General features: G+C 35.2%; 2 protein-coding genes and 1 pseudogene across 2 annotated transcripts; all 3 read left to right on the top strand.

Annotated features, from left to right (window-relative positions):
• Window positions 1-4,417: 4,417 nt before the first annotated feature.
• Window positions 4,418-5,179, top strand: LOC114725880 (LEAF RUST 10 DISEASE-RESISTANCE LOCUS RECEPTOR-LIKE PROTEIN KINASE-like 1.2). Its single transcript, XM_028912450.1, has one exon. It carries the CDS (start codon window positions 4,418-4,420, stop codon window positions 5,177-5,179), a length of 762 nt encoding a protein of 253 aa, XP_028768283.1.
• A 1,718-nt stretch (window positions 5,180-6,897) lies between these two features.
• Window positions 6,898-10,759, top strand: LOC114725879 (rust resistance kinase Lr10-like). The gene is made up of 3 exons (XM_028912449.1): window positions 6,898-7,880; window positions 8,383-8,445; window positions 10,702-10,759. Exons 1-3 carry the CDS (start codon window positions 6,985-6,987, stop codon window positions 10,757-10,759), a joined length of 1,017 nt encoding a protein of 338 aa, XP_028768282.1. The 5' UTR covers window positions 6,898-6,984.
• A 606-nt stretch (window positions 10,760-11,365) lies between these two features.
• LOC114725878 (LEAF RUST 10 DISEASE-RESISTANCE LOCUS RECEPTOR-LIKE PROTEIN KINASE-like 2.1) lies at window positions 11,366-24,363 on the top strand (annotated as a pseudogene).
• Window positions 24,364-26,202: the final 1,839 nt, after the last annotated feature.

The raw sequence follows: 26,202 nt of genomic DNA, 5'->3' as shown, positions 1-26,202 counted from the left end.
CTCCATAGTTTTTATGCTATGGGGTGTTTTCATTAAGTCATGATTACTCAAAGGCCCATATATTTTTGATTCTGTGCGTGCTTGTTATTTTCTAATAAGACTCTGCTAATACACTGAATTTTGCCATGTACAGACAACAAGAACATTGTGATGCTTGTGGACTTGTATTGTGGCCTTTTCTGTCTATATTGTTAATTTATGTCATTCCTGGGTAATGTTTCTGTGAATGCTTGTTAGTTTCTGATAAGATCTCTGCTATTGGGCTTTGTCATTGATGCTTGATACTCTTCCTGGGCCTCAAATGTTTCTATTTCTGTGCATGCTTCTTATTTTCCGGAGTTATGATTTGCAAATAAGATCTTTGCCTACCTGTAGAAGCTGTCATGTATTGACATCAGGAACGTGGTAATGCTTTTAGACTTGTATTTTGTTAACTTCTCTCTTTACTGTGAAAATTCTATCAATGTTGCCTATTAAGAAAAAGAAACAAACAAATGGAGATGTCTGAAGTGTGGTAATGTAAATATTGTGCGATTCTCCGAAGCTTTCAATTTGAAAATGTTTTGTTATGGCAACATATTTCCCCGATCTTTGTTGTCTATTTCCAAGTCCATGCAAATGACTATTTAGAAGTAGTGAGATACCCAAGATGGATAACTTCCAGATTTTGACTAAATTTTTGCTACAAACTGAAAAATTGACTACTTAGAAATAGTGAACATACCAAGTTGAATTGTAGTATGAAGACGTCCAATTGGAAAATAAGAGTAACCTGGTTGGAAAATTTTAATCAAGTTCCACGCTTATACTAGTTTTTTTGGCTATGTCAAAGGTTGGTTGGAATACATAAAGATTTAGTTGAAAAATAAAAGTAATCTAGTTGGAAAAGTTTGCGCTCTAGCTAGACTTGGACTGAATTTTTACAATAAACTAAAGTTATGAGTATTTTCTACTTTGCAAGTATTGTTAGTGTAGGTTTAGTTCCAATGACCGTATGCTTTAATTGTAGTTTTACATTCCGACTGTGGGCCATGCGGACCATGCGTAAGGTGCTGAATATATTTAAAAAAAAAAAAAAAATTCAAAGGCAGGTTGGGAATACATAGAGATTCAGTTGGAAAATAACTCCATTGAAAAATTTTAAGCTCTAAAGACTAAATGTTTGCTATAAAATGATATAATGGCTATTGAAAATATCATATGTGGGTTGAGAATAGTGGATATTCAGTTGGAAAGTAAAGATAACCCGCTTTAAAATTTCAATTTTTATAAATCAAAGCATTTCTAATCGAGTTATTAAGAGTTTTAAGTAGTTTACTGGGTTTTTTCCCGCTTATTTTCCTATTTTATGATTTTTCAACTTATCCTCTATCATTTCAAACTATTTTTTTTTTGGTAATATTTCCAACTAACGCTTCAACTTTTACTATTAATATAGATTACTAGTTCTGGCATTTGATATATACAATGAAGACACCTTTTACATATGGTACGTAAAATGGTTTTTTTTTCCTAGGTACAAGTATCATCTTATTAGAGATGATTATGTTCAAAGTATTATTAGACACTAAATATAAACAGTTCTCCTAACAAAAATTTAAGCATTAATTTATCACATTGTGAAATATTAGCTGCTTTTGCTATACACGTACTCAATCCTGTTAGTTGGTTGTACGGTGAATTTTAACAGTTATTGTTATTACATCTCATATGTGGGTAACATTTGTAACATGGGCCGAGTAATATCGGAGTTTGAGGTAATTCACAAATGAGAAGAAATTCCTAGTTGAAGTTGTGACAGACAGAAGTTTCACTCTCTTTGTTGTTCAATGGAATGTTGAACAAGTCACAAGACTCCAAAACAAAGACGTTGACTTAACAAGTGCGTGTCAGAAGTTTTTAAAGGGGAATTGGAAAACTTCGTGTGACTTAACAAATGCGCGTGTGATGCTACCAAATATTAAAATTAAGTGAAAAGAAATTAAAATAAACAAAACAAGGTTTTATCAAATTAATTTAAGCAAATGTCAAAAAGCCAATTTAGAGTCACTAATCCCTTACTAGCTTTTTAAACATTTTTTTTATTTTGATGTTAATTTTGTTAATCTAGAGTATAATTAGTTATAAGTGTCTGTTGGTCTACTTATAACCCTCTCTTAAATTAATTATGTAATCTCTCACATAATTACTTAAGAGGCTAAACAATTCGATCTCACACATCAACAATTATACAGGACAATTAGGTATATTTCTATCCTGATTACAAATTAGATTATCATCCAATCCCATATTACTTGATCTAAGAACTTAATTAGAATCTCATTTGTCAAGAAAAACTTTAACTTGCAAATTCACGATTGATAATTAAGTAACCAACATTTGCCACTAAACATTCTCAATTCAGTAAAAACAGCTCAATCCATTAATAAGTTCATGGGTAAAAAAAAAAAAAAGCTACACATGATTTTAAATATAATCATGTCAGGAACAATAATTCCAGATTCAAAATCATGATAGAAATAGAAAGAAATATTGGAAACAAAACACTGTTTAAAGCTCCTATCGCAGCTCGTGCTCCTCTGATCAAAACCAGTCGACTCCTAACTCTAATGAAGAAGAAGATCACGGTCGATGAACCAGATTCGGCCTCTCCCAATGTCTGCCTCCTCCCTCTCTCGCTCACTGAACCAGTCGAACCCAAAGAACAAGAGAAGATGACGTCCAGTCTCCTTACGATGAACAGTGTCGGCCTTCTCCTCCTGCAGAACCCGTCGGTCACCGCCGGAGGTAGAATATCCAGTCGCGCCTCTCTCTATGAATCCCCCTCTTTCTCTCAACCCTTCGCTGCTACCTTTCCCCAGGAACGCCGCGTCCTAGAAACGCTGTCGTTCCGTTTTAAATTCCCAAAGTCAAATTCAAATTTTTCTTTCTCCAAACGGTGCACCTCGGCCTCTTCCAAATTCAAAAACTTCATTCTCCTCACCTAAAGAAAATGACGTCACCTATGCTAAAGGTCAAAGAAAAGGAATTCATAAAAATAAATGGAAGAAACAAAATAAAATACGAATAACTTATATATTTTTCTTTTGTTTCAGAACCACTTTTTATTACTTATTTATATCTTAAACTAAACGATTTCTATTTTGATTTAAAGCTATGATACTCACACTAAAATCCCCCAATTAATGCCCCAAATTGATTTCTCAAATTAACTCTTAGAAATCACTTAAAAGTAATTGATAACTCTTCAAAATATACTCAAAATATTCTTCAAAAATATTCAAAATGAAGATTTAACAAATGCGCGTGACTTGACAAATTAGTATATATAAACAAAGCTTTTAAATCGCCAGCCATTTACCAAGTCAACTGTGTATGAAGAAGTTCAAGTAGGAGATTTATAATGGGAGGACAGTTCAATCATAATTAGAGTTTTCTTGCTGGGTATGGAAATGTAGGAAGCATGACAAGTGTGGACAATCTGGGAGTCTCCACTTCCCTTTGCTTTGTAACACTGGATTTATCACTATACATACATATATATATGGTTGTGATGATCCTTTTTCATTTAAAACGATTATACTGCAGAAGAATGGAAAATCATCATTACTGCGTACAAATGTCGTTCATCAGCAGGAGAATCTTTACCTGATTGCTCAATTCTTCAGCTTCCTTGTAAGAACCTGACATATACCACAGATTTTTCATCATCATTCTTATACGGTGAAATGGATACTGAAGTGCAATTATCTGATGATTGTGACGAGTGTCACTACCAGAAGGGAGGCCACTGTCCAGCTGACAACAACACACTAACTTCTATGGAAATAATCGGATAGCTAATCAGTATCTATGCCACTCATTAATGCCCAGGGTTTTGCGTAATCCCATCTCTTCTAATCTTATTAACATCTTATGCAGGTATAATATATACAGTAGGAGTTTTTGTTCTCATAATACTAAAATGTCCCATTGCTCTGAAGATTTTGAGCAAATTAAACAAGAGGTAAGGAAGAGGAATTCTGCATGGTTAAATATTTATTTTTTCATGCGTCCATATTTAATTTGATAATCATTCCATGCAATTACGACGCTATTTTTGCAGCACGCAGCATATGTATTTCAAACATGACCAAGAAAACAATCCAGTTGAAACAAAATTTAATTTCCTTGTCAAAAATTTTGTTACCCGTAGTTTTCAAAAGTTTGAGCCCCTCCTAACACGTTTGACCAGTCTTCGCTTTTCATTTTAAAGTCAACATTCACTGCAATGAAGTCCTCCACTATTCTTAGTCCCCGCTTAATCTTCTGGTGGTAACTAACGGTCCTTCACTAAGCACAGAAACACAGATAAATCTTCCACCAAGCTAAGTAGCCATTGAAGTTCGAAGGAAAAGAAGTATCATCTGACAGAGAAATGTCACCCCGTGTTTCCATCTTGTTCATTCTGAACCTTCTGTTCTTGTTCGGAAATGTTGTGGGTTCTTTGAACCCAAGGTTCCAAGCTTGCGAGCCCAAAACCTGCGGAAATGGGCAAAACATAACCTTCCCCTTTCATATCAAAGGTAAACAAGATCCCTCCTGTGGATTGCCTCATTTCGGCCTTGTCTGTGCTTCCAATGGCTTCCCAGTGCTCAATCTCTCCAATACTTTTTACATCGTCGATGAAATTTTCTCCAACCCTAGCTTCCAACTCTCCAATTCCACGAACTGTTTCTCCCCCTCCACCAACCTCACCACCAGCATAAGGTTTACTTTGGCTCCGAACCAGAAGGAGGTGCTGCTGTTCTTCGGTTGTGACTTACCGTCGCTGGCGGAGGAGATGAAAGCAAACGTATTGGGTTGCTTTGAAGGGAACAGAACGAGGTGGGTGTTGGGTATGGCGGTGAATGACGAGGAGAAGAAGTTGAAGTATGCGAAGGATAATTGCAGAGATGGGTCGACGATGAGGATGGTGGTGGAGAATGTGGAAGGAGGGATAAGAGAGGCTTTGAGAAGAGGATTCTTGTTAAAGCAAAGGAATTGGACGGTGAGAGGGTGCGACGCATGCCAGAGCAGTGGAGGGAGGTGCGGCTTCGACTTCGATGCTAACGGCTTCAGGTGCTTTTGCCGCAATAGCGATCAGCTTGCCAGATGTTCTTCTGGAGGTTTGCTCTCTGTAAGGATACAAAGTGATTAATCTTTTGTGATATTTAGGGAATATTTAGATGGAATCAAAATCATGATTTTAAAAATATTTTTATGGTATTATCTTGATTTGCATAAAAGTATTTTTCAGAAACACTTCTGATATTCCCCAAACACTCCCTTAATAGTACCTGTTTTCTAAAGATGCCTTTTATTGAAAAAGAAGAGAAAACCTAAAAAAAAAAAAAGTGGGAGAGAATGCTTTTATTTTTTCCACGTTGATAAAACTAATTAAAGACAAAAATTAAAAACTCTTACTCAGTTTTAAGTTTTTTAAATAAAAACATTAGTTAAAGACAAAAATTAAAAGCTTACTCAATTTTAAGTTTTTTAAATAAAATATTTTTTTTATTTCGATGATGTATTTAAAAGTGATTTATATATGGAAAAATATATTTATAGTTTCATCAGATTTTGAATTAGGTCCTTATATTTTTTTTATTAAATTTTTATAGTTAATTTTGTTAAATTCACAAGTCCTTCCATCACTAATGTTGCAAACACTGCTAACCCACAATGGCAGTGCTAATGAAAGTGGCCATAAGAGTTCACCGAAAAAATTGCGATGGGTACAATACTGAACATCAATCCTCACTATACTTCGTTTTGGTGTAATTGAACTTATAACAGCATAGAAGCAGCGTGCCCATGTTGATGAAGAGTAGGATCAGTCAAAGAAGCAGTCCTTCTTCACTCCTTCTACATGTAATCGAGCTCATCATGGTTAGCTTTAACAAATGAGAGAGATAGGTGATAGAGAGAGAGACATAAACTTGGGAGAGGGGAGAGAAGCACACTACCAGATCAACCTCTGCCATTGTGAGTTAATGATGTTTGCAACATTAGTGACGGAAGGACTTATAAATTTAACAAAATTAACTACAAGGATTCAATAAAAACAAAATTAAATTATAAGGACCTAATTCAAAATCTGATCAAACTATAAGGACCTGCAAGTATATTTTCCCTTTATATATAAAATTGAGATCTCTCCTTTTTCTTTCTTTGTCTTTTCCTTTTAACCTTGACAAGTAGTTTATCGAAAAAGAAAATGAACAAAACATCGTCATTAAGGGGTCGAAGTTTGGATCTTTCGGTGCACAATTAAATATAAATTATAACCAACGTTAAGATTTTAATTGGGTTCATCCTGATTCCTAGCTTATTCCTTTTCTCCTTGGCCCTAGCTTTTAGGATCCTAAATTTCAAGTCTGTAAGTATTCTCCGCGTGTGTCCAGTGTTAACTATAATTTCCTTTTTCAGTTGGCAAGGAATCACGGAGGTCAGTGGTTATAGCCGCTACAGGTGATACATTGTACTTGATTAACATTAATTTATTATTATTATCGCATCAACTGAAAACATCAGCCCCGAGGTCTCATAACTGTTCTCACGATGATGGATGACCGAAAATATACTAAAACTGATCATGAAATTAGAATTTAACATGAAGAGAGTGAGAGAGATGTTAATCTGTAAGCTTTTTATATATGATAAACATAGTTGAAAGAAGAAAGAATCCTTACGGAAACAATGTGATAGTTAAGCAGTATTTATGTTAGTCATTAACGGCTACAAAATTTAGGATAATCTCACCTCCTATTGATCACAGTTTCTGCAGTTGCAATAATGGGAGTTTTTGTTCCCATAGTCTACTTCTTTAAGAGGGCTATGTTTTCTGACAAAATCACTATATTCTGGAACAACAAATCTCAAGCTCATCAAGATTTTGAGGCCTTTCTAAAAAGCCACAAATCACTTGCCACAAACAGATATACCTACTCAGAGATAAAGAAAATGACCAATTGTTTCCAAGAAAAATTAGGGCAAGGAGGCTATGGAAGTGTGTTCAAAGGGAAGTTACATGATGAGTGTCTAGTTGCTGTGAAGGTTTTGAATGAAACAAAAAGTAATGGGGAGGAATTCCTCAATGAGGTAGCAAGTATAAGCAAGACTTCCCATGTTAACATTGTCACTCTTCTGGGACTTTGTTTTGAAGGACCAAAGAAGGCACTTGTTTATGAGTTTATGGCTAATGGATCATTAGAGAAGTTCATCTTTGAAAATGAAGCCAACCTCCTTAATGGTAACCTCCAATTGAGCTGTGAAATATTGCATCAAATTGCAGTGGGTGTTGCACGAGGACTAGAGTATTTGCACAGAGGATGTAATGCTCGAATATTGCATTTTGACATAAAACCTCACAACATTTTATTGGATGAGAACTTTTGCCCGAAGATCTCTGATTTTGGATTAGCAAAAATATGTCCTAGAAATGAAAGTGCTGTATCCATGTGGGGTGCCAGAGGAACTATCAGATATATTGCTCCTGAGGTAATTTCTAGAAATTTTGGTGTCGTCTCTCACAAATCAGATGTTTATAGTTTTGGGATGATGGTTTTAGAAATGATTGGAGGAAGAAGGAATGTTAATGTCAATGTTAACAATACTAGTGAAATATATTTTCCTCATTGGATTTACAAGCGTTTAGAATTCAATGAAGACCTTGCACTGAGGAGCATTAGAAATGAAACTGACCAAGAGAGGATAAGACAGATGTTTATAACAAGCTCATGGTGCATACAAACTAACCCTTCAAATCGTCCAGTGATGAATAAAGTGGTGGAGATGCTTGAGGGCAGAGTTGGGACCTTGCAGGTCCCACCTAAGCCTTACTTATCATCTCCTTCAAGATCAACATGCTCTTTCTCTTCATCAACCCACTGATTCCATGGTTTTGTCCTATGGGGCAGTTTCATTAAGGCATGATACTCCAAGACCCATATGTTTATGTTTCTGTTTGTGCTTGTTATTGTCTAATAAGACCCTGCTAATGCACTGAGACAGCAAGAAAATGGTAACTGTTAATTTACATCATTGCTTGGTAACTTTTCCATGCATGCTTGTTATTTTCTGAAGTTATCAATTGCAAATTAGATCTCTGCTTGCCTGTAGAAGCTCTCATATACTGACATCAAGAACGTGGCAATGCTTTTAGACTTGTGTTATGTTAACCTCTCTCTTTACTGTAAAAATTCTATCAATGTTGCCTGCTAAGAAGAGAAACAAACAAACAGAGATGTCTTAAGTATGAAAATGTAAAAGTTCAGCAGTTCACCGAAGCTTTCTATTTAAAAATGTTTTGCTATGGCAACTTGTTTCCTCAATCTTTGCAGTCCATTTCCAAATCCATACAATAGTCTTAGACTCGGCTATAATAACCAAAGATTTTCAGTGTTTTCTTGCGTTCATCTTATGGCAATATTTCTACCTTGCATCATTTCTTTTTTGGATATACACTTTCTTTTTATCATTTCTACATTCTTATTTACAGGAACAGAGACAAACAAACAGAATGAATGACACCAATTTTGAGGAACTTGAATCTATGTTTGATTTTAAGATACATATGAACTTCCAAAATATCTTCGTTAAGACTTGAGCACAATGCTATGAAATATTTTAACTTGTTTTCTCACTTTTACAGAACCGCGGAATTTTATCATTGAATGTTGCTGTATGCTGTAGAAATAATTCTAGGCATGTAAGTGTTGATCATATTGAAGAGCCGGTTGTCTCTTAATACATATAGGAAATTCTTCGGCTGGATCCCACTTTTGATTCTATGCCCGTGGCTTTTATAGCTTAGCGACTTGCAAACTAATCTCAGGATATCATGATATGTTGTGAAACCGTAATTTGAAGATAGTATTATGATTTAATTCAGAACGAAACAAACATGAAGTCTCTTGTATTTGTGCTGTTCTGTTGTCTAAAAATTAGTTCATGGATGTTTTTGACAATTTGGCATCACATTATTAACTACTAATGGGTGACCTAAACCAAGAACTAAGCTGAGGTATTTTCTTCGAGTTTAACAAGTTTTGCATCTGAGCAATTGTCAGATATTCTCGTCAATGTTTTCAACAAGAACATAACGTGATTATATATGGTAGTTTTGTGGTAATTTCACAAATATGAATGGTCGAGCGCATTTCGCAGACTTAGGAATGATGGGAATTCAAGTAGCTCTTGGGTTTTTCATGTCCTTGAATTATCGTCATTATGTTTGGAGCACTCTAATATCATGCAAAATCAAATATTTTTGTTCTGGAAAGCTTAAGGAGGTGAAGAGCGGCAATGGGTAATTTTTTGATGAGATAATCTGATGTTTAGAAAGCATCTTCTCAGAATTTAGCAAGTCAAAAAGAAATAATCTAGACAGCTTTTGCTCGTCTCATATGGACGAGAGTGTGTATAATTTCCTTTTCGAGAGAAACAGGTAGAAAAACCTCTAATCAATTAAACTAATCCAGATGGCATTTAGAGCATATAGTTCTTTAAGTTCAACCTAACGCAACTCAATATCTCAATTTTCCCTATTTAATCGTTAGTTTCTACATTCCATGACTTGTTACAACATAGTTAAGATGTTTTTTGGAAGGTGTGGGGAGCAGTTTTATTAAATGATTGAAACTTCAGGGATTAAGTTAAGCAGATTAAAATTCAGAGACGGACCAACTCAAAACTACATATATAAATGATTAATTTTTTCCTTTGTTAAATTTGTAAGGTGGCCTATCGTTACTCTCAATAACAATCAAATGGACGAGTTTGAAATGTTAAAAGCTTTCAATTTGAAAATGTTTACATACCGCAGTGAATGAATCAAGATAAGGGAGTTCAATCTTCCCAACTAAATAATGGGAAGTTAATTCTGAAAAACAGAGGTTTGTTTAATGGTATGGTTTTCTTCAATTTGTTTGAGTTGCTTTAGAGACAGGGATTGAATAATTCCAATATGGAGGAATATAATCCAATATGCCCACGCAATGCACAATCATAAGACAAACACTACATTGTTATACAATAAATAACACCAGTTGGAAGAGAGAAGTGGCCTTCTGAGAGAGAAGTTTTTCAAGACTCCAAAACTGACTCCCTCGAACATATATGTAGTTATTAGGATTTGAATATTAAATCATATAAATCATATAGGTAATACTTCTTTTCTGGACTCACATATTTTGTTATTCACATAATATCCCCATTTATATTGGGATGGACTAGGTATAACTCAACATTAACTTCGTATAAAAGTTGGAGGATTCTCAACTACATATTTGATTCATCAGAAGATAAACTTCATTCAAAATTAAAAGTGATAAATAAATATGAAAGTATTCTTAATTTCTGTAAACGGCACAAACAGACATTGACTCCAAGCTTAAAATTCTTCAGCTTCATCCTCGAAAGTTTTTTACAAGTCACTGTTGACTGTGGATCTAACGATGGAGTTAGAATTCCACCATCTGGCTCCTTCCTGCATGTTTCCTTAGTATTTGAAATCCTTTTCCAAGTCAACAAAACAATCTTAAACTCAGCTATATAAGCAAAAGCACTTTATTGTTTCTTTGCACGCATCTTTTAGTAACATTTCTACTTTATGTATCAGTATATCCTGTATTCTTATATTCTCTTTAATTTCCTCTATTATCGTGCTTCTTGTTGCAGGTGGACCAGTCCAAGAAAGTGCTATAATGTGAAGAAAAAGCAAACCAAATTGGGATGATTCCAATTTACACGTCTCGCTTCCTCTTGTATTCTGAACTGGTGCTTCTATTTCTGGCTGGACATGGAAATGGAAACCATGACAAGTGTCCTCAATCATTTGATTGTGGAGAACTTGGGAAGATCCGCTTCCCTTTCACAAAGCCAGATAGACAGGATTGTGGCTTAATGATGAGACACGATTGTGATGATCCATCTTCGAACAAGACGATTCAACTGGAGAAGAATGGAAGGCCATTCAAGCTTACAAGCATCATTCTGCAGGATAATTCTATTACTGTTACTGATATAGATCTGCAAAAGTGGTTGAAATCCAAGACTTTGTGAAATTTTCAACAAGAATATCATTCTTCCTCATGCCTCTCCTTTGGTTTCTTTTCATATCAAACATAGCATGACCTTGTTTAGATGTGGTCACAGACTCAACATTAGCCCTCCTGCCAGTGTTTATAATCATACCTGCCATAACTATAATTTCTATCATTACCACTTGACCAAGCAGCCTCTTGATCATTACCAAAGATCCTTCTCAGCTTGCTCTATTGTTCTGCTTCCAAATAAACACCAAAATCATACCAAAGATCCTTTATCATTCTTAACTGGTCAAATGGTTATTGAAGTGCAATTATCTGATGCTTGTGATAAGTGTTACAACCACATAGGCGGCCAATGTCGACTTGACAGCTGTAGAAACTTCTATTGTGACAGAGGTACGTGGGACTGCATGATTCTTGTAACTCAGCTTGAAACAGTTTTTTTGCATTTCAATTTTTGAAAACAACTGCTCACAAACATTGTGGCCAAGAACATAGATATTACTTAGAAAACCTTAGGGGTCCCTTGATAGTGCGCTGTTATTTTCCAGCTCAAGACTTCTTTTTTCCCATCTTTAGCGTATATGTATTCCGGGTTTGAATTTCTAAAACTCATAATAATAGCTACTTGAAAGTTGAAATAATTTATATTTTCTTAGCATTTTAAGAGGCATCCACATTTAGTACCCGATAATACCTTAAATGATATCCGTAACCAGAAAAAGAAAAAAAAAAAAGAAACAATAAACCAAAGAAGTCATTACCTCCAGTCATTAATACAAAAGCTAAGTCATTAATTTGAGTAAATTAAGAAAATTAGTTAAATTAATTATTTGTGATAAATATGTGTTATCTTTCTTAAAATACCGTCGCTAATCCTGTGTATTAGCTAGAACTACCATTTAATGAAACCTTTAATGTGTGCAACTGTTACTTTAGAAAAAATAAGTAAATATGAGAGACAGTGTGGATTGAAATACTATATTAAGAACCAAATTATGTCAAATTTACTCTTACATTAAGAAATGGAGATGGTATTTTTTTTTTCTTCACCAACTTAAGACCGTTCTTTTGTCAAGCAGGAAATAGCACACAAAGTATGCTTTCTACTTATTGGTTCTGGTTTAACTTATTCTATTTAATTTGTTCGTTCCTCACAGAGAAAACTGGAAAAACCGTGCGCATTGGGACAACAGGTAAAATTAAATTTTCTCTTTTTAATTATTGTAGTGGCTTCTTCTGCGGGACTTGCTGTGCTATTGTTCCTCGCCTTTTGCTTTAGAAGAAAACTTCTTGCTCTTGCTTCATCCAATCTCTTTTGGAGGAAGAGACATGCAACCCCTCAAATAACTGAAGCCTCTCTGGAGCAACATGGACCAATCTCTTGTAGACAGTACAGTTACTCTAAGATAAAGAAAATCACACTGTTTCAAAACCAAATTAGGCAAAGGAGGATATGGAACTGTATAAAAAGGGAAGCTACCAGATGGGCGTCTTGTTGCGGTGAAAGTGCTGAGTCAGTTGAAATGTACCAATGAGGAATTCATTAATGAAGTTGCAAGTATCAGCAGGACATCTCATGTTAATATTGTTGGCCTTTGAGGCTTTTGTTTCCAAGTTCCAAAAGAGCTCTAGTTTATGAGTTTATGTCTAATGGATCTCTCAGGAATTCATATATGAGAAGTTTAATTGCAACATGGCTGAACACCAATTAGGCTGTCAAACTCTATATAAAATCACAGTTGGTGTTGCTAGAGGATTAAAGTACTTACATAGAGGCTGTAACAAGACCAACACTACAAAAATGCATCAAATTAGCGATAGAATTTAGTGATTGAATTTTCACCACTAATCAAAATTAGCGACGGATTAGTGACGAAATTAGCAACGGAATTTATTCGGTCACTAATTCCACCATCACAAAATAATTAGTGACGGAATTCAAAATTCTGTTGTTAATTAGAGACAGATTACTGATAGACTAGTGACGGATATCCCACGAAAATTCTGTCACAAAATAGTGACAGATTTGTGATGATAAATTCTGTCACAAATTTGTGACCAAAATTTCCGTCACCAATCCATTACTAGATTTTTTTTATTTTATAAATTTAAAATACCACATGGCAACCATTAATTGTCGTCATGTGTCACGTCTGTGACTGCCACCTTATCACTGGCTGCCACCTCATATTCTCCTCTCTCTCCCATGCCGCCATGTCATCCCTTGTCCACATCATCGCCATATGTTCATCATTGTGAGCCACCATGTCATCAATGGCTACCACGTCACTAACTCTTCTCTTTCCCTCACAAAATGTTTTGTTATAGAAGTTAGTGACAAAATTTTTCTGTCACTAATTTCAGTCACTAATCATTTAAAATAGAATCAACGACAGATTTGTGATAGAATTTAGTGACGGAATAGAACTCTGTCACTAATTTGTTGCTAATTTAGTGATGGAATAGAATTCCGTCACTAATTTAGCGACGAAAATTTTCCGTCACTAAATTCCGTTACTAATTTTACTAACAAATTTGTGAGAGATTAATGATAGATTAGTAATGTGATAAAATTCCGTCACTAAATTATGTCACTAATCTCTTGTTTTTTTGTAGTGCAAAATCTTGCATCTTGACATAAAACCTCACAACATCCTACTCGATAAGGAGTTTTGCCCAAAAATTTTAGATTTTGGACTTGCTAAAGTACTGCCAATAAAAGATTAGATTGTATCCATTTTGGAAGCAAGGGGTACTGTAGGATACATTGCTCCAGCAGTATTTTCAAGAAACTATGGCGATGTATCTCACAAATCATATGTCTTTTGTAACATTCCAAAACAAAAAAAAAACAAAAAAAAATATTATATAATATTTTATTATTATTAAATAATAATATTTTATTAATTTAAAAAAAAAACAATACACCCCAACTTTTCCACCAAAGTCGGTGGAATAGTAGGGTGAATTGAAGGCGAAGAAGAATTTCGATCGGGTAATTAAAGAGGGAGGAGGAAAAAATGGCGAAGGATAATAAATGAAGGCAGAAAAACTTGGAGTGGACGGTTGAAATGAGAATGATAAATAGAGGAGGGAGTGTTACGTAGAATAGAGAAAGAGAGGGTGAGAGACGCAGGAAGAAAAACAAAGAACAAGAGAGTGAGTGAAGATTTCTGCAAGGACGTGCTAGCATTTGGGGATCATATAGGTACATTAAACACTTCTTTCTATTAAATTTTTCCTTATGAATATTTCCTATATATTTAGAGCTTTATATTAGTAGTATCATTATAATGTTTAGAGAAAATTTTGTGATTTGGGTATAGAGTAAGTATTGAGTTTCGAAATATTTGACCGTAGGAATTTAAAGATTTATTATTAAGAAATTTTAATCGGTTTAGATTTGTCATTTATTACCTATGGTATTTAAAATCAAATTTATTTTGTTGAAAAATCTGTCACTTATGATATATATCATATTTATACCGATTAAAATTAAGTTAAATAATTTATTTGGGTTGTTTGATATATTATTGAAATTTTAATCGGTTTATAGTTGTTTATTGATTGTTTTGAGAATTTTAAACTAAGATTTTAGTTGAAAAATGTATTATTCAAGATATATAGAATGTTTTTACCGATTAAATTTAAGTTAAATAACTTATTTGGGTTACTTAATATATTATTGATATTTTAATCGGTTTAAAATGTAAAATAGGTTAAGACTATATTATTAGAAAAATTTTGAAACTGGAAACTTAAGTTATAAATTGAGATTCTTACAATATTAGATAAAAACAATATTTTATAAATATTTATAATTTAAATGAGTTATTTGGGTAGAGAAAAATTGTTATTTGAAGTAAGAATTTTTGGATAGTAAATATAAGTATAGATATTATTAATAATAAATTCTATGTAATTTAAGTTAATTATTTGTATGTATATTAAATTGTATCTATATTATTTGTAGATTATCTTGTACTTCGGAGTTTGTAATTTGCGCTCTTATTTCTCAAGCTGTGAGGTTAAGCTTGGAGTAGAGGTAACCGGGGTTAATTTATTTTATATACACGCTTTGGATTGTAAGGTGTTTATTATGTTTTTATTTTCTTAGTTAATTTGTAAAAGTATGCCTGTGAATAAAATATATATTTTATTATATGACAAATTTTGGTGAAGTGGGAAGTATGTTGATCTAATTATGTTTGAGTTGTGTTTTATTGGAAATTGTGTTTTCGTGTAGTACTGAATTTAATATACTAATATTATGTTATTAAATGAAATGAAAATGTGTTATACTTTGTTTGAAATTATATCATCTTACTTTGAAGATTGTGATATTTTGATTTATATTGTGACTATGCATGGGGTTCATATGTGGAGGATGGGATTTTGTTATGTGGAGGATAATTGTTCTTGAAGCCCGCGCGGCATGCCTACACTACGGATCCCAGTGTTTGGCCTTATTGTTAGACCCCTGTAGTTCTTCCTTTTCCTTGGCCCGGAATTGAGAATGAACTCTTGGGTAGACACCTCTTGCACCATAGTCCATTCTTGGGCGGTGTAGGTACAGGAGGGGGCCCGTTGCTTGATGTGAGTGGGGTGACCTTTGGCCGGGTTACTCAGCACAGAAAGCCCGGGTCCTTGTCAAGGAGTCATAAGGAGGAGCAAGGTGATGGGAGGGCATATTTCATTGTGTTGTTGCATATATGTACTTTTATATGAATTGTGTTGTGGATGGAGAGATATACTCTTTTTATGTGATTATATCTATTAAAGTACCATTTATTTCTTAAACTATATTTAAGCACTACTTCACCAACTTGCCATCCTACTTGTATATGTCATAAATTAATACTTGGTTACTGGGACTTTACGTCTCACCCCACTGTTCATCAATACTTTTCAGGAGAGCCATCTAGTTTGGCTCGGCGCGAAGGGAAGCAACCAGAGGCATAGGCGAGCATAGCCTAGTAGTCCTCTTTTGGTTTAGGCATGTAATGTTATGTATATTGCCATCTTAGGGCCCACGACTGTGTTGACATATACTTTCTTTTGTTTGGATGACTGTATTTGATGGAATACTGTTAAAATGGCTGCAGGCCATAAGACTCTGCTGTGTGCGATGTATGACTTATGGGCTGGGTTGAGCACCCTGTGTTTCTTGTGCCCTAAGTCTTTGTGGGATGAATATTATGTTGGGCTTGTGGGCGGTTACTGTGCCTTGAGGTTTTGTTCTACATTGTTAAACCCATGGGTGTTTTATGCATCCTGAGCTACTTGGGACGTTTTCGAAATAAGTCAAACTCTTTATAACCATGGTAGTATTTTAACACTCTAACTCAATTCTTTTTCTACCATGGTTATCATTTTAAAAATGGTTTTATAATTATATATTAAGAAGAGGTCTTTTCAACTTGGTATCAGTTTCAAGGTTTTGTGTGATCCCTGGTGCATTTCATATAGTATCTATGGCAATATACAATCATTACACTTATGCTTCCCTTCAATTTCTCCTCTTTTCTCCTTTCTTAAGTGTTTACTTTCTTTTGTGGGGTTCTACCCTTAGGTGGGGAGAGATGGTAAGTACCAGGCGTACTGTTGATGCTGGTGAGGGAAGTCGCCAGCCACCTAATGGCAATAGTCAAGCTAATCAGACTAATGATGAGATCTTAAGACAATTACAAGCTGTAATTCTTTCCCTTGACGAGCGGGTTAGAAAAATGGAAGATAACCGAAGGAACAAGGAAGCTGAAATCTCTCCAGAGATGGAAGGTCATCATGATGGTGATAGTATTGGACATAATGGGGGACAGTCAAATGAGCAGGAAACAGTAAATGAAGAAGAGGTTGCTGAGGTGTTACCAGACATTCCTATAACAACAGTCTGGAAGTATATAGGCCGCTTCAACCCTCCAACTTTTAAGGGTAGTCTGAATTCTGTAGAAGCAGAGGCTTGGATAGACCGATTGGAGACCCTGTTTAGTACGGTGAATTGTAGTTCCCAGCAAAAGGTGCAGGTTGCCAAGGTTTGTTAGAAGGAAGGGCAAAGCAATGGTGGGATAGTGTGAGACCCATGGATGATAGAAGGATGGTTTGGAATCAATTCAAGGATTTGTTCTTTGATTACTTCTTTCCAATGGAGGTCAGACAACAGAAGGAAGCGGAGTTCTATGCCCTGCAACAGGGAAACATGCATGAGGATCAATTTATTGGCCAATTCATAGATCTATCCAAGTATGTGGCATACCTAGATCGTTATCGAAACACTTGGTGGATGGCTGTTCAGTTAATGGAGAAAGCCAGACCAGAGATTAAGCAACAATTGGCCACAGTAGAGGTCACTACCTTTGAAAAGATGTGTACTCATATCCGTCAAGTTGCACGGAGGATGAGAGAAGCTGATGAGTATCGTAGAAGAGACAACCTTGGGCGCTTTAGCCGCCAAACCGGTGCCTCAGGATCTGGAGGACGATTTAGTGGCTATACGGGACCCACTGGTGGAGTGGGGAAGAAAACTAGCCAATCAGGTGCTAGTAGTTTTGGCAACAGAAAACAATCCTATCAAGGAAACTCTCAGCAGAGGAACCGTTTCCACGGCGCTCAGACCCAGAGAAGTCAAGGAGGAGGGAGTCAAATTTCCCAGCGTGGCTCTGTAGCATCTACTCCTAGTGTGACTAACCATCTCGCTTGTCCTAGATGTGGGAGGCAACACTTCGGAGAGTGCTGGATTTGCTTTAATTGTGGAGAGCCGGGACACTTAGCTAAGTATTGCAACAAGGCTAAGAGAAACAACCAGACCCCTAGGTCATCTGTACCAGGGCGTGTGTTCGCCATGACTTCTGAAGAGGCGGGTGCTTCACCCAACTTGATTCGAGGTAACGTACTCTTACAAAATCATCCCTTGTGTGCTATGTTTGACTCAGGGGCAACCCACTCTTTTGTGTCATTTGATTGTGTTGAAAGATTAAGACTGTGTATGGATGATTTGTCTTATGTTCTGTGTGTGACTACTCCGGCGGGAGCAACCGTGAGAACTGTTAAAGTTTGCAAAGGTTTGACCTTTGTATTTAAGGGTTGGGAAACGACCATTGACTTGATTTGTTTGCCCCTTCGAGGCATAGATATTATTGTGGGTATGGATTGGTTGTCAGCTAATAGAGCTACCTTAGATTGTAAGAAGAAGTCTGTTATGTTGCACTCAATCTCAACATCCGTAGACGTATCAGATGTTCCTATTTTGTTGTCAGCAGCTCAAGTAGTGCAATGTGTTAAGAAGGGGTGCCAGGCTTTTGTTGTCTTTTTCTCTATACAAGCTGAAAAAGAGGGGAATATAGACCAAATTGAAGTAGTAAGTGAGTTTCCCGATGTGTTCCCTGAAGAAATATCTGGGTTACCTCCAGTACGGGAGGTGGAGTTTTCCATTGATTAGCTCCAGGAACCGAACCTATCTCTAAGGCCCCGTATAGAATGTCACCCTCTGAGTTAGCAGAATTAAAGAAACAGATTGAGGATCTGTTGGAAAAAGGTTTTATTAGACCGAGTGTTTCTCCATGGGGTTCACCCGTGTTGTTTGTGAAAAAGAAAGATGGCAGTTTGAGGTTGTGCATAGATTATCGTCAATTGAATAAGGTCACAATTAAGAACAAATATCCCCTTCCGAGAATTGATGACTTGCTTGACCAGCTTGTCGGTTCTTCTGTGTTCTCCAAAATTGATTTGAGATCCGGCTATCATCAGTTAAGGGTCAGGTCTGAAGACATTCCCAAGACCGCTTTTCGAACTCGTTATGGTCACTACGAGTTTCTGGTGATGCCTTTTGGATTAACAAACGCTCCAGCAGTGTTTATGGACTATATGAATAGAATCTTCAGGCCTTACTTGGATCAATTTGTTGTAGTCTTCATTGATGATATCCTCATATACTCCAAGAGTGAAGAGGAGCATCGTAAACACCTTCGCATTGTATTACAAATATTAAGAGAGAACAAGTTGTATGCCAAACTGAGCAAATGTGAGTTTTGGTTAAAGGAGGTAAAGTTTTTAGGTCATGTGGTATCTGCCAAAGGTGTGGCCGTGGATCCGAGTAAAGTAGAGGCAGTGTTGAAATGGGAGACTCCCAAGTCTGTGACTGAAGTAAGGAGCTTTGTGGGGTTAGCCGGGTATTACCGTCGTTTCATTAAAGGCTTTTCTCAGATAGCTATGCCATTAACTAACTTGACAAAGAAGGACAAACCCTTTGTATGGACTGAAAAGTGTGAAGCTGCATTTCAAGAGCTGAAAAGAAAGTTGACCACGGCACCTGTCCTCACCATACCTGAACCATCAAGACCGTATACAGTGTACACAGATGCATCTTTGAAAGGTTTGGGCTGTGTATTAATGCAAGATAATAAGGTAGTAGCTTATGCATCGAGACAATTAAGACCTCACGAAGAGAATTACCCCACCCATGACTTGGAACTAGCAGCAATTGTGTTTGCCTTAAAGATTTGGAGACACTATCTTTATGGAGCGCAATTTGAGATTTTCAGTGACCATAAAAGTTTAAAGTACCTGGTAGACCAGAAAGAATTAAATAATCGTCAGCGAAGATGGATGGAATTCTTAGCAGATTATGATTTTGAGTTGAAGTACCATCCAGGGAAGGCTAATGTGGTGGCTGATGCATTAAGTAGAAAAACCGCGCATGTCTTCTACATGAGTGTAACAGAGCATCACTTGCTGGAGGAGTTAACTGAAATACCAATTATGGGTAAGATGACAGAGACGACTGTTACTCTAAATGCAGTACTTGGGGACTATGACTTCTTTAAAGAGTTGAAGATAGCCCAAATGGAGGATGAGGAATTAATGAGGACAAGAGAAGAAGTAGAAAATGGTGCAGTATCGGATTATGACATTGGAGATGAAGGAATCTTAAGGTACAAGAGAAGAATTTGTGTTCCAGATAATGAAGAAATGAAAAAGATAATTCTTGAGGAGGCACATAGAACTAAGTACACCATTCACCCTGGAATAACCAAAATGTACCATGATTTGAAGCAAGAGTATTGGTGGCCAGGGATGAAGCGTGATGTGACTAATTTTGTACTCAAATGCTTGACTTGTCAGAAAGTCAAAATTGAACACCAAAAGCCATCGGGTTTAATCCAAACCTTGGAAATCCCTAAGTGGAAATGGGATAGCATTTCAATGGACTTTATCACGAGTTTGCCTAGAACTCCAGCTGGTTATGATGCAATCTGGGTCATTGTAGATAGACTAACAAAGTCAGCCCACTTTCTCCCAATCAAGTCTACTTATTCTATGGAAAAACTTGCTCAATTGTATGTAGATGAGATTGTGAGATTGCATGGGATACCAAAAGATATCATATCAGACCGAGATCCAAGGTTCACCTCGAACTTTTGGAAGGCGATGCAAGGAGCTTTTGGCACAAAGTTGAAGTTCAGTACGGCATATCATCCCCAAACTGATGGTCAAACTGAGAGGACCATCCAAACTCTGAGGACATGTTGAGAGCTTGTGCAATTGAACTTCCAGGTAGCTGGGATCGCCATCTTCCATTAGCAGAATTTGCCTACAACAATAGTTATCATACAAGCATCCAGATGGCACCTTACGAAGCATTGTATGGAAGAAAGTGTCGATCACCACTGTGTTGGACTGAATTGAGTGAAAGAACCATTGTTGGGCCTGACTTTGTGGATGCAACTACAAAGAAAATTGAATTAATCAAACAGAGGTTGATGACCGCTCAGAGTCGCCAGAAGAGTTATGCAGATAGACGACGGAGGCCTTTGGAATTTGAAGTGGGTGACCATGTATTTTTGAAAGTTTCACCAGTGACTGGCATTGGTAGATCCATCAAGGCCAAGAAACTGACTCCTCGATATCTTGGACCTTACGAGATTTTGGAGCGAATTGGGCCGGTTGCTTATCGAATTGCTTTACCACCGCATCTCTCTAATGTGCACAATGTCTTTCATGTGTCACAACTCAAGAAGTATCATCCAGATCCATCTCATGTGATCGAGCCTGAGGAGATCGAGTTACAGGAGAATCTCACCTTTCGAGCTGAGCCTGAACGCATTCTAGATGTCAAGGATAAGCAACTCCGGAATAAAACAATCCGATTACTTAAGGTTTTCTGGAAAGGCATGTCTCCTGGTGATGCCACTTGGGAAACTGAGGAGCGATGCGGCGTGATTATCCAAATCTGTTTTTTTAAGTATGTGTTGATGTGCTGATTGTGTACTATCTTATGTGATAATAGTATGTATGTGGTGATATTATCTGTTTTTCAATGTTGAATTGTGGTGTTATATTTTTTATATGTGTCGCGAATTTTGGGGCAAAATTCTATTTAGGTGGGGAGAGCTGTAACATTCCAAAAAAAAAAAAACAAAAAAACAAAAAAAAATATTATATATATTTTATTAATTTTAAAAAAAAAAAAACAATACACCCCAACTTTTCCACCAAAGTCGGTGGAAAAGTAGGGTGAATTGAAGGCGAAGAAGAATTTCGATCGGGTAATTAAAGAGGGGAGGAAAAAAATGGGAAGGATAATAAATGAAGGCAGAAAAACTTGGGGTGGACGGGTTGAAATGAGAATGATAAATAGAGGAGGGAGTGTTACGTAGAATAGAGAAAGAGAGGGTGAGAGACGCAGGAAGAAAAACAAAGAACAAGAGAGTGAGTGAAGATTTTGCAAGGACGTGCTAGCATTTGGGGATCATATAGGTACATTAAACACTTCTTTCTATTAAATTTTTCCTTATGAATATTTCCTATATATTTAGAGCTTTATATTAGTAGTATCATTATAATGTTTAGAGAAAATTTTGTGATTTGGGTATAGAGTAAGTATTGAGTTTTGAAAATATTTGACCGTAGAAATTTAAAGATTTATTATTAAGAAATTTTAATCGGTTTAGATTTGTCATTTATTACCTATGGTATTTAAAATCAAATTTATTTTGTTGAAAAATCTGTCACTTATGATATATATCATATTTATACCGATTAAAATTAAGTTAAATAATTTATTTGGGTTGTTTGATATATTATTGAAATTTTAATCGGTTTATAGTTGTTTATTGATTGTTTTGAGAATTTTAAACTAAGATTTTAGTTGAAAAATGTATTATTCAAGATATATAGAATGTTTTTACCGATTAAATTTAAGTTAAATAACTTATTTGGGTTACTTAATATATTATTGATATTTTAATCGGTTTAAAATGTAAAATAGGTTAAGACTATATTATTAGAAAAATTTTGAAACTGGAAACTTAAGTTATAAATTGAGATTCTTACAATATTAGATAAAAACAATATTTTATAAATATTTATAATTTAAATGAGTTATTTGGGTAGAGAAAAATTGTTATTTGAAGTAAGAATTTTTGGATAGTAAATATAAGTATAGATATTATTAATAATAAATTCTATGTAATTTAAGTTAATTATTTGTATGTATATTAAATTGTATCTATATTATTTGTAGATTATCTTGTACTTCGGAGTTTGTAATTTGCGCTCTTATTTCTCAAGCTGTGAGGTTAAGCTTGGAGTAGAGGTAACCGGGGTTAATTTATTTTATATACACGCTTTGGATTGTAAGGTGTTTATTATGTTTTTATTTTCTTAGTTAATTTGTAAAAGTATGCCTGTGAATAAAATATATATTTATTATATGACAAATTTTGGTGAAGTGGGAAGTATGTTGATCTAATTATGTTTGAGTTGTGTTTTATTGGAAATTGTGTTTTCGTGTAGTACTGAATTTAATATACTAATATTATGTTATTAAATGAAATGAAAATGTGTTATACTTTGTTTGAAATTATATCATCTTACTTTGAAGATTGTGATATTTTGATTTATATTGTGACTATGCATGGGGTTCATATGTGGAGGATGGGATTTTGTTATGTGGAGGATAATTGTTCTTGAAGCCCGCGCGGCATGCCTACACTACGGATCCCAGTGTTTGGCCTTATTGTTAGACCCCTGTAGTTCTTCCTTTTCCTTGGCCCGGAATTGAGAATGAACTCTTGGGTAGACACCTCTTGCACCATAGTCCATTCTTGGGCGGTGTAGGTACAGGAGGGGGCCCGTTGCTTGATGTGAGTGGGGTGACCTTTGGCCGGGTTACTCAGCACAGAAAGCCCGGGTCCTTGTCAAGGAGTCATAAGGAGGAGCAAGGTGATGGGAGGGCATATTTCATTGTGTTGTTGCATATATGTACTTTTATATGAATTGTGTTGTGGATGGAGAGATATACTCTTTTTATGTGATTATATCTATTAAAGTACCATTTATTTCTTAAACTATATTTAAGCACTACTTCACCAACTTGCCATCCTACTTGTATATGTCATAAATTAATACTTGGTTACTGGGACTTTACGTCTCACCCCGCTGTTCATCAATACTTTTCAGGAGAGCCATCTAGTTTGGCTCGGCGCGAAGGGAAGCAACCAGAGGCATAGGCGAGCATAGCCTAGTAGTCCTCTTTTGGTTTAGGCATGTAATGTTATGTATATTGCCATCTTAGGGCCCACGACTGTGTTGACGTATACTTTCTTTTGTTTGGATGACTGTATTTGATGGAATAGTGTTAAAATGGCTGCAGGCCATAAGACTCTGCTGTGTGCGATGTATGACTTATGGGCTGGGTTGAGCACCCTGTGTTTCTTGTGCCCTAAGTCTTTGTGGGATGAATATTATGTTGGGCTTGTGGGCGGTTACTGTGCCTTGAGGTTTTGTTCTACATTGTTAAACCCATGGGTGTTTTATGCATCCTGAGCTACTTGGGACGTTTTCGAAATAAGTCAAACTCTTTATAACCATGGTAGTATTTTAACACTCTAACTTAATTCTTTTTCTACCATGGTTATCATTTTAAAAATGGTTTTATAATTATATATTAAGAAGAGGTCTTTTCATCTTTAGTTATGGAATGGTGGTTCTAGAAATGGTTGGAGGAAGAAGGAACATGGATGCTGAAGTTGACCGTTCCAGTGAAATATGTGTTCCGCAATGGATTTATAAGTGGCTTGAACTGAATCAAGAACTAGAAATGGGGTGCATTAAGAATGATAACGATAAAGAAATGGTGAGAAAAATGACAATGGTGAGCTTATGGTGCATACAAACTGACCCTTCAATGAGACCAGCAATGAGTAAAATAGTGGAGATGTTGGAAGGAAGCTTGGAAACCTTGCAAGTACCTCCGAAGCTATTTCAAACACGTGAAATTGTGCAGTTGTAGGATTCCATTTTGTTGTATATGGTCTGCGTTTTGTATCTGTTTTAAGTTTTTATAATCTTTTCCTTTTGAAGGCTGTAATGTGCAATTTCATTTTTCAATGCTTTAACTCTAAACATGTTTGCATTTTCTCTTTCTTTGTATGTATCATCAAGAATAAAAGATTTCAACATTTGCCTTTCTGCATTGACAGATGAAGATTGACTTTTCCGTGAACTTGAAGCTCTATTTTCTGTTTGTTGGGAAATGGGTTTGTCCTCTTTAGGGGCAAGGAATATTCAAAATTGTCCAAAGAGAAGAAGACATAAGATTGAGGAAAGAAAAAGGCGAGACCTTGTCCCTTTCACGGTTGAAAATTGGCTCCAAATTATTGCAAGCTTAAGAAATACAGAAAATTATAATCATTTTTAAAAAATCAAAATTAATATTACCTCCAGTTCTTAATATAAGACCTCATTTAATTTTTATTTTGGTTCTAAATATAAGATCTCAATCTACTTTGTCTCTCATATTTATGCATTTTTTCAGGATAGTTCTCCTAATAATGGTAATTCTAGCCAATGCACTTGATTAGTAATAATATTTTAGGAAAGACAACATCTATTTATTACAAATAACTAACATAACTTATTTCCTTAATCTCCTCAAATTAGTCAACTAGCTCTTATATTTAGAACCGGTGGTAGTATAAAAATTTATGGAATTACCCCTAAATTTTAAGAAAGTAATTATGAGATTTTAAAATACATGATTTTAAATAATAATATAATAACTTTCTTAAAAATTACATATATTTTTTAAAAAAAATTAACAATACGTCTCATAAAATATGATAGTGATTTTAATCCTTAAAAGTTATATATGAATAATTTTGAAGATTACTTAATCTAATTTTTTTAAAAAAAGATATAAATATCATATTCAAAATCAATTAGTGGTTTCTTTCTTTACTGCTTTCACGGCTTTGAGTAGTGAGCTATATTCTTTTGCTTAAGAAAAGGGATGAAAGACCGAAGACCCTCTCCAATTGAAAGCCAATTGGTTAGTTTTCTTAAAATTGACTTGGTGATACAGAGCTACAGTGCATGATAAGAGTTGAAGTCACGCTACTCCCGGATCAAGACCCAAAAAAAAAAAAAATCTGCTTTTTAATATAAAAATAAATTGACTAATTTAAATAGATTAAAAAAAAAATTAGATATTTGTAATAAATAGGTATTGTCTTTTCTAAACTATTTTTGTTGATCATATATATTAGATAGAATATATCATTTGATAAAATATCATTTGTATAACTTTTATAAGGATTATTTTACCAAAATATAGATAAATATGAGAGACAAAATAAATTAAGATCTTATATTTAAGACTAAATTAAATATCAAATTAACTACTCCTCTGGTCCTTATTATAAGACCCCATTTGACTTTTTGTTTGGTCCTAATTATAAGATCCCAATCCATTTTGTCTCTTATATTTATGTATTTTTTTCAAGATAATCCTTCTAATAATGATAGTTTTAGCCAATATACTTAATTAGCAAGGATATTTTAGGAATGACAACACTTATTTATTATAAATAACCAACTTAACTTACTTCCTTAATCTCCTTAAATAAATCAATTAGGTCTTATAATTAGGATCGGATGAGTATTATATTAAAGAGGGAGGTATTAATTGACAACGCAATTGACCCCCTTGGACTTCAAAGGATAATAGTTAAAGTTAAAAGAAGATATTTATTAGAAATTGCTGAAGAAACAGGTTAGAAATAAATACAAGTACGGTTGAAAATGATGAAAGGTTTTCTTGGTTAAAAGGATGAAAAATTATTTAAAAAAG

The sequence above is a fragment of the Neltuma alba genome, unplaced genomic scaffold, assembly GCF_004799145.2.
Source record: "Neltuma alba isolate B1F8T4 unplaced genomic scaffold, ASM479914v2 tig00012286_pilon, whole genome shotgun sequence".
NCBI lineage: Eukaryota > Viridiplantae > Streptophyta > Magnoliopsida > Fabales > Fabaceae > Neltuma > Neltuma alba.
Note: the sequence above shows the minus strand (reverse complement) of the source record. Positions and strands in the feature narration are given on the sequence as shown.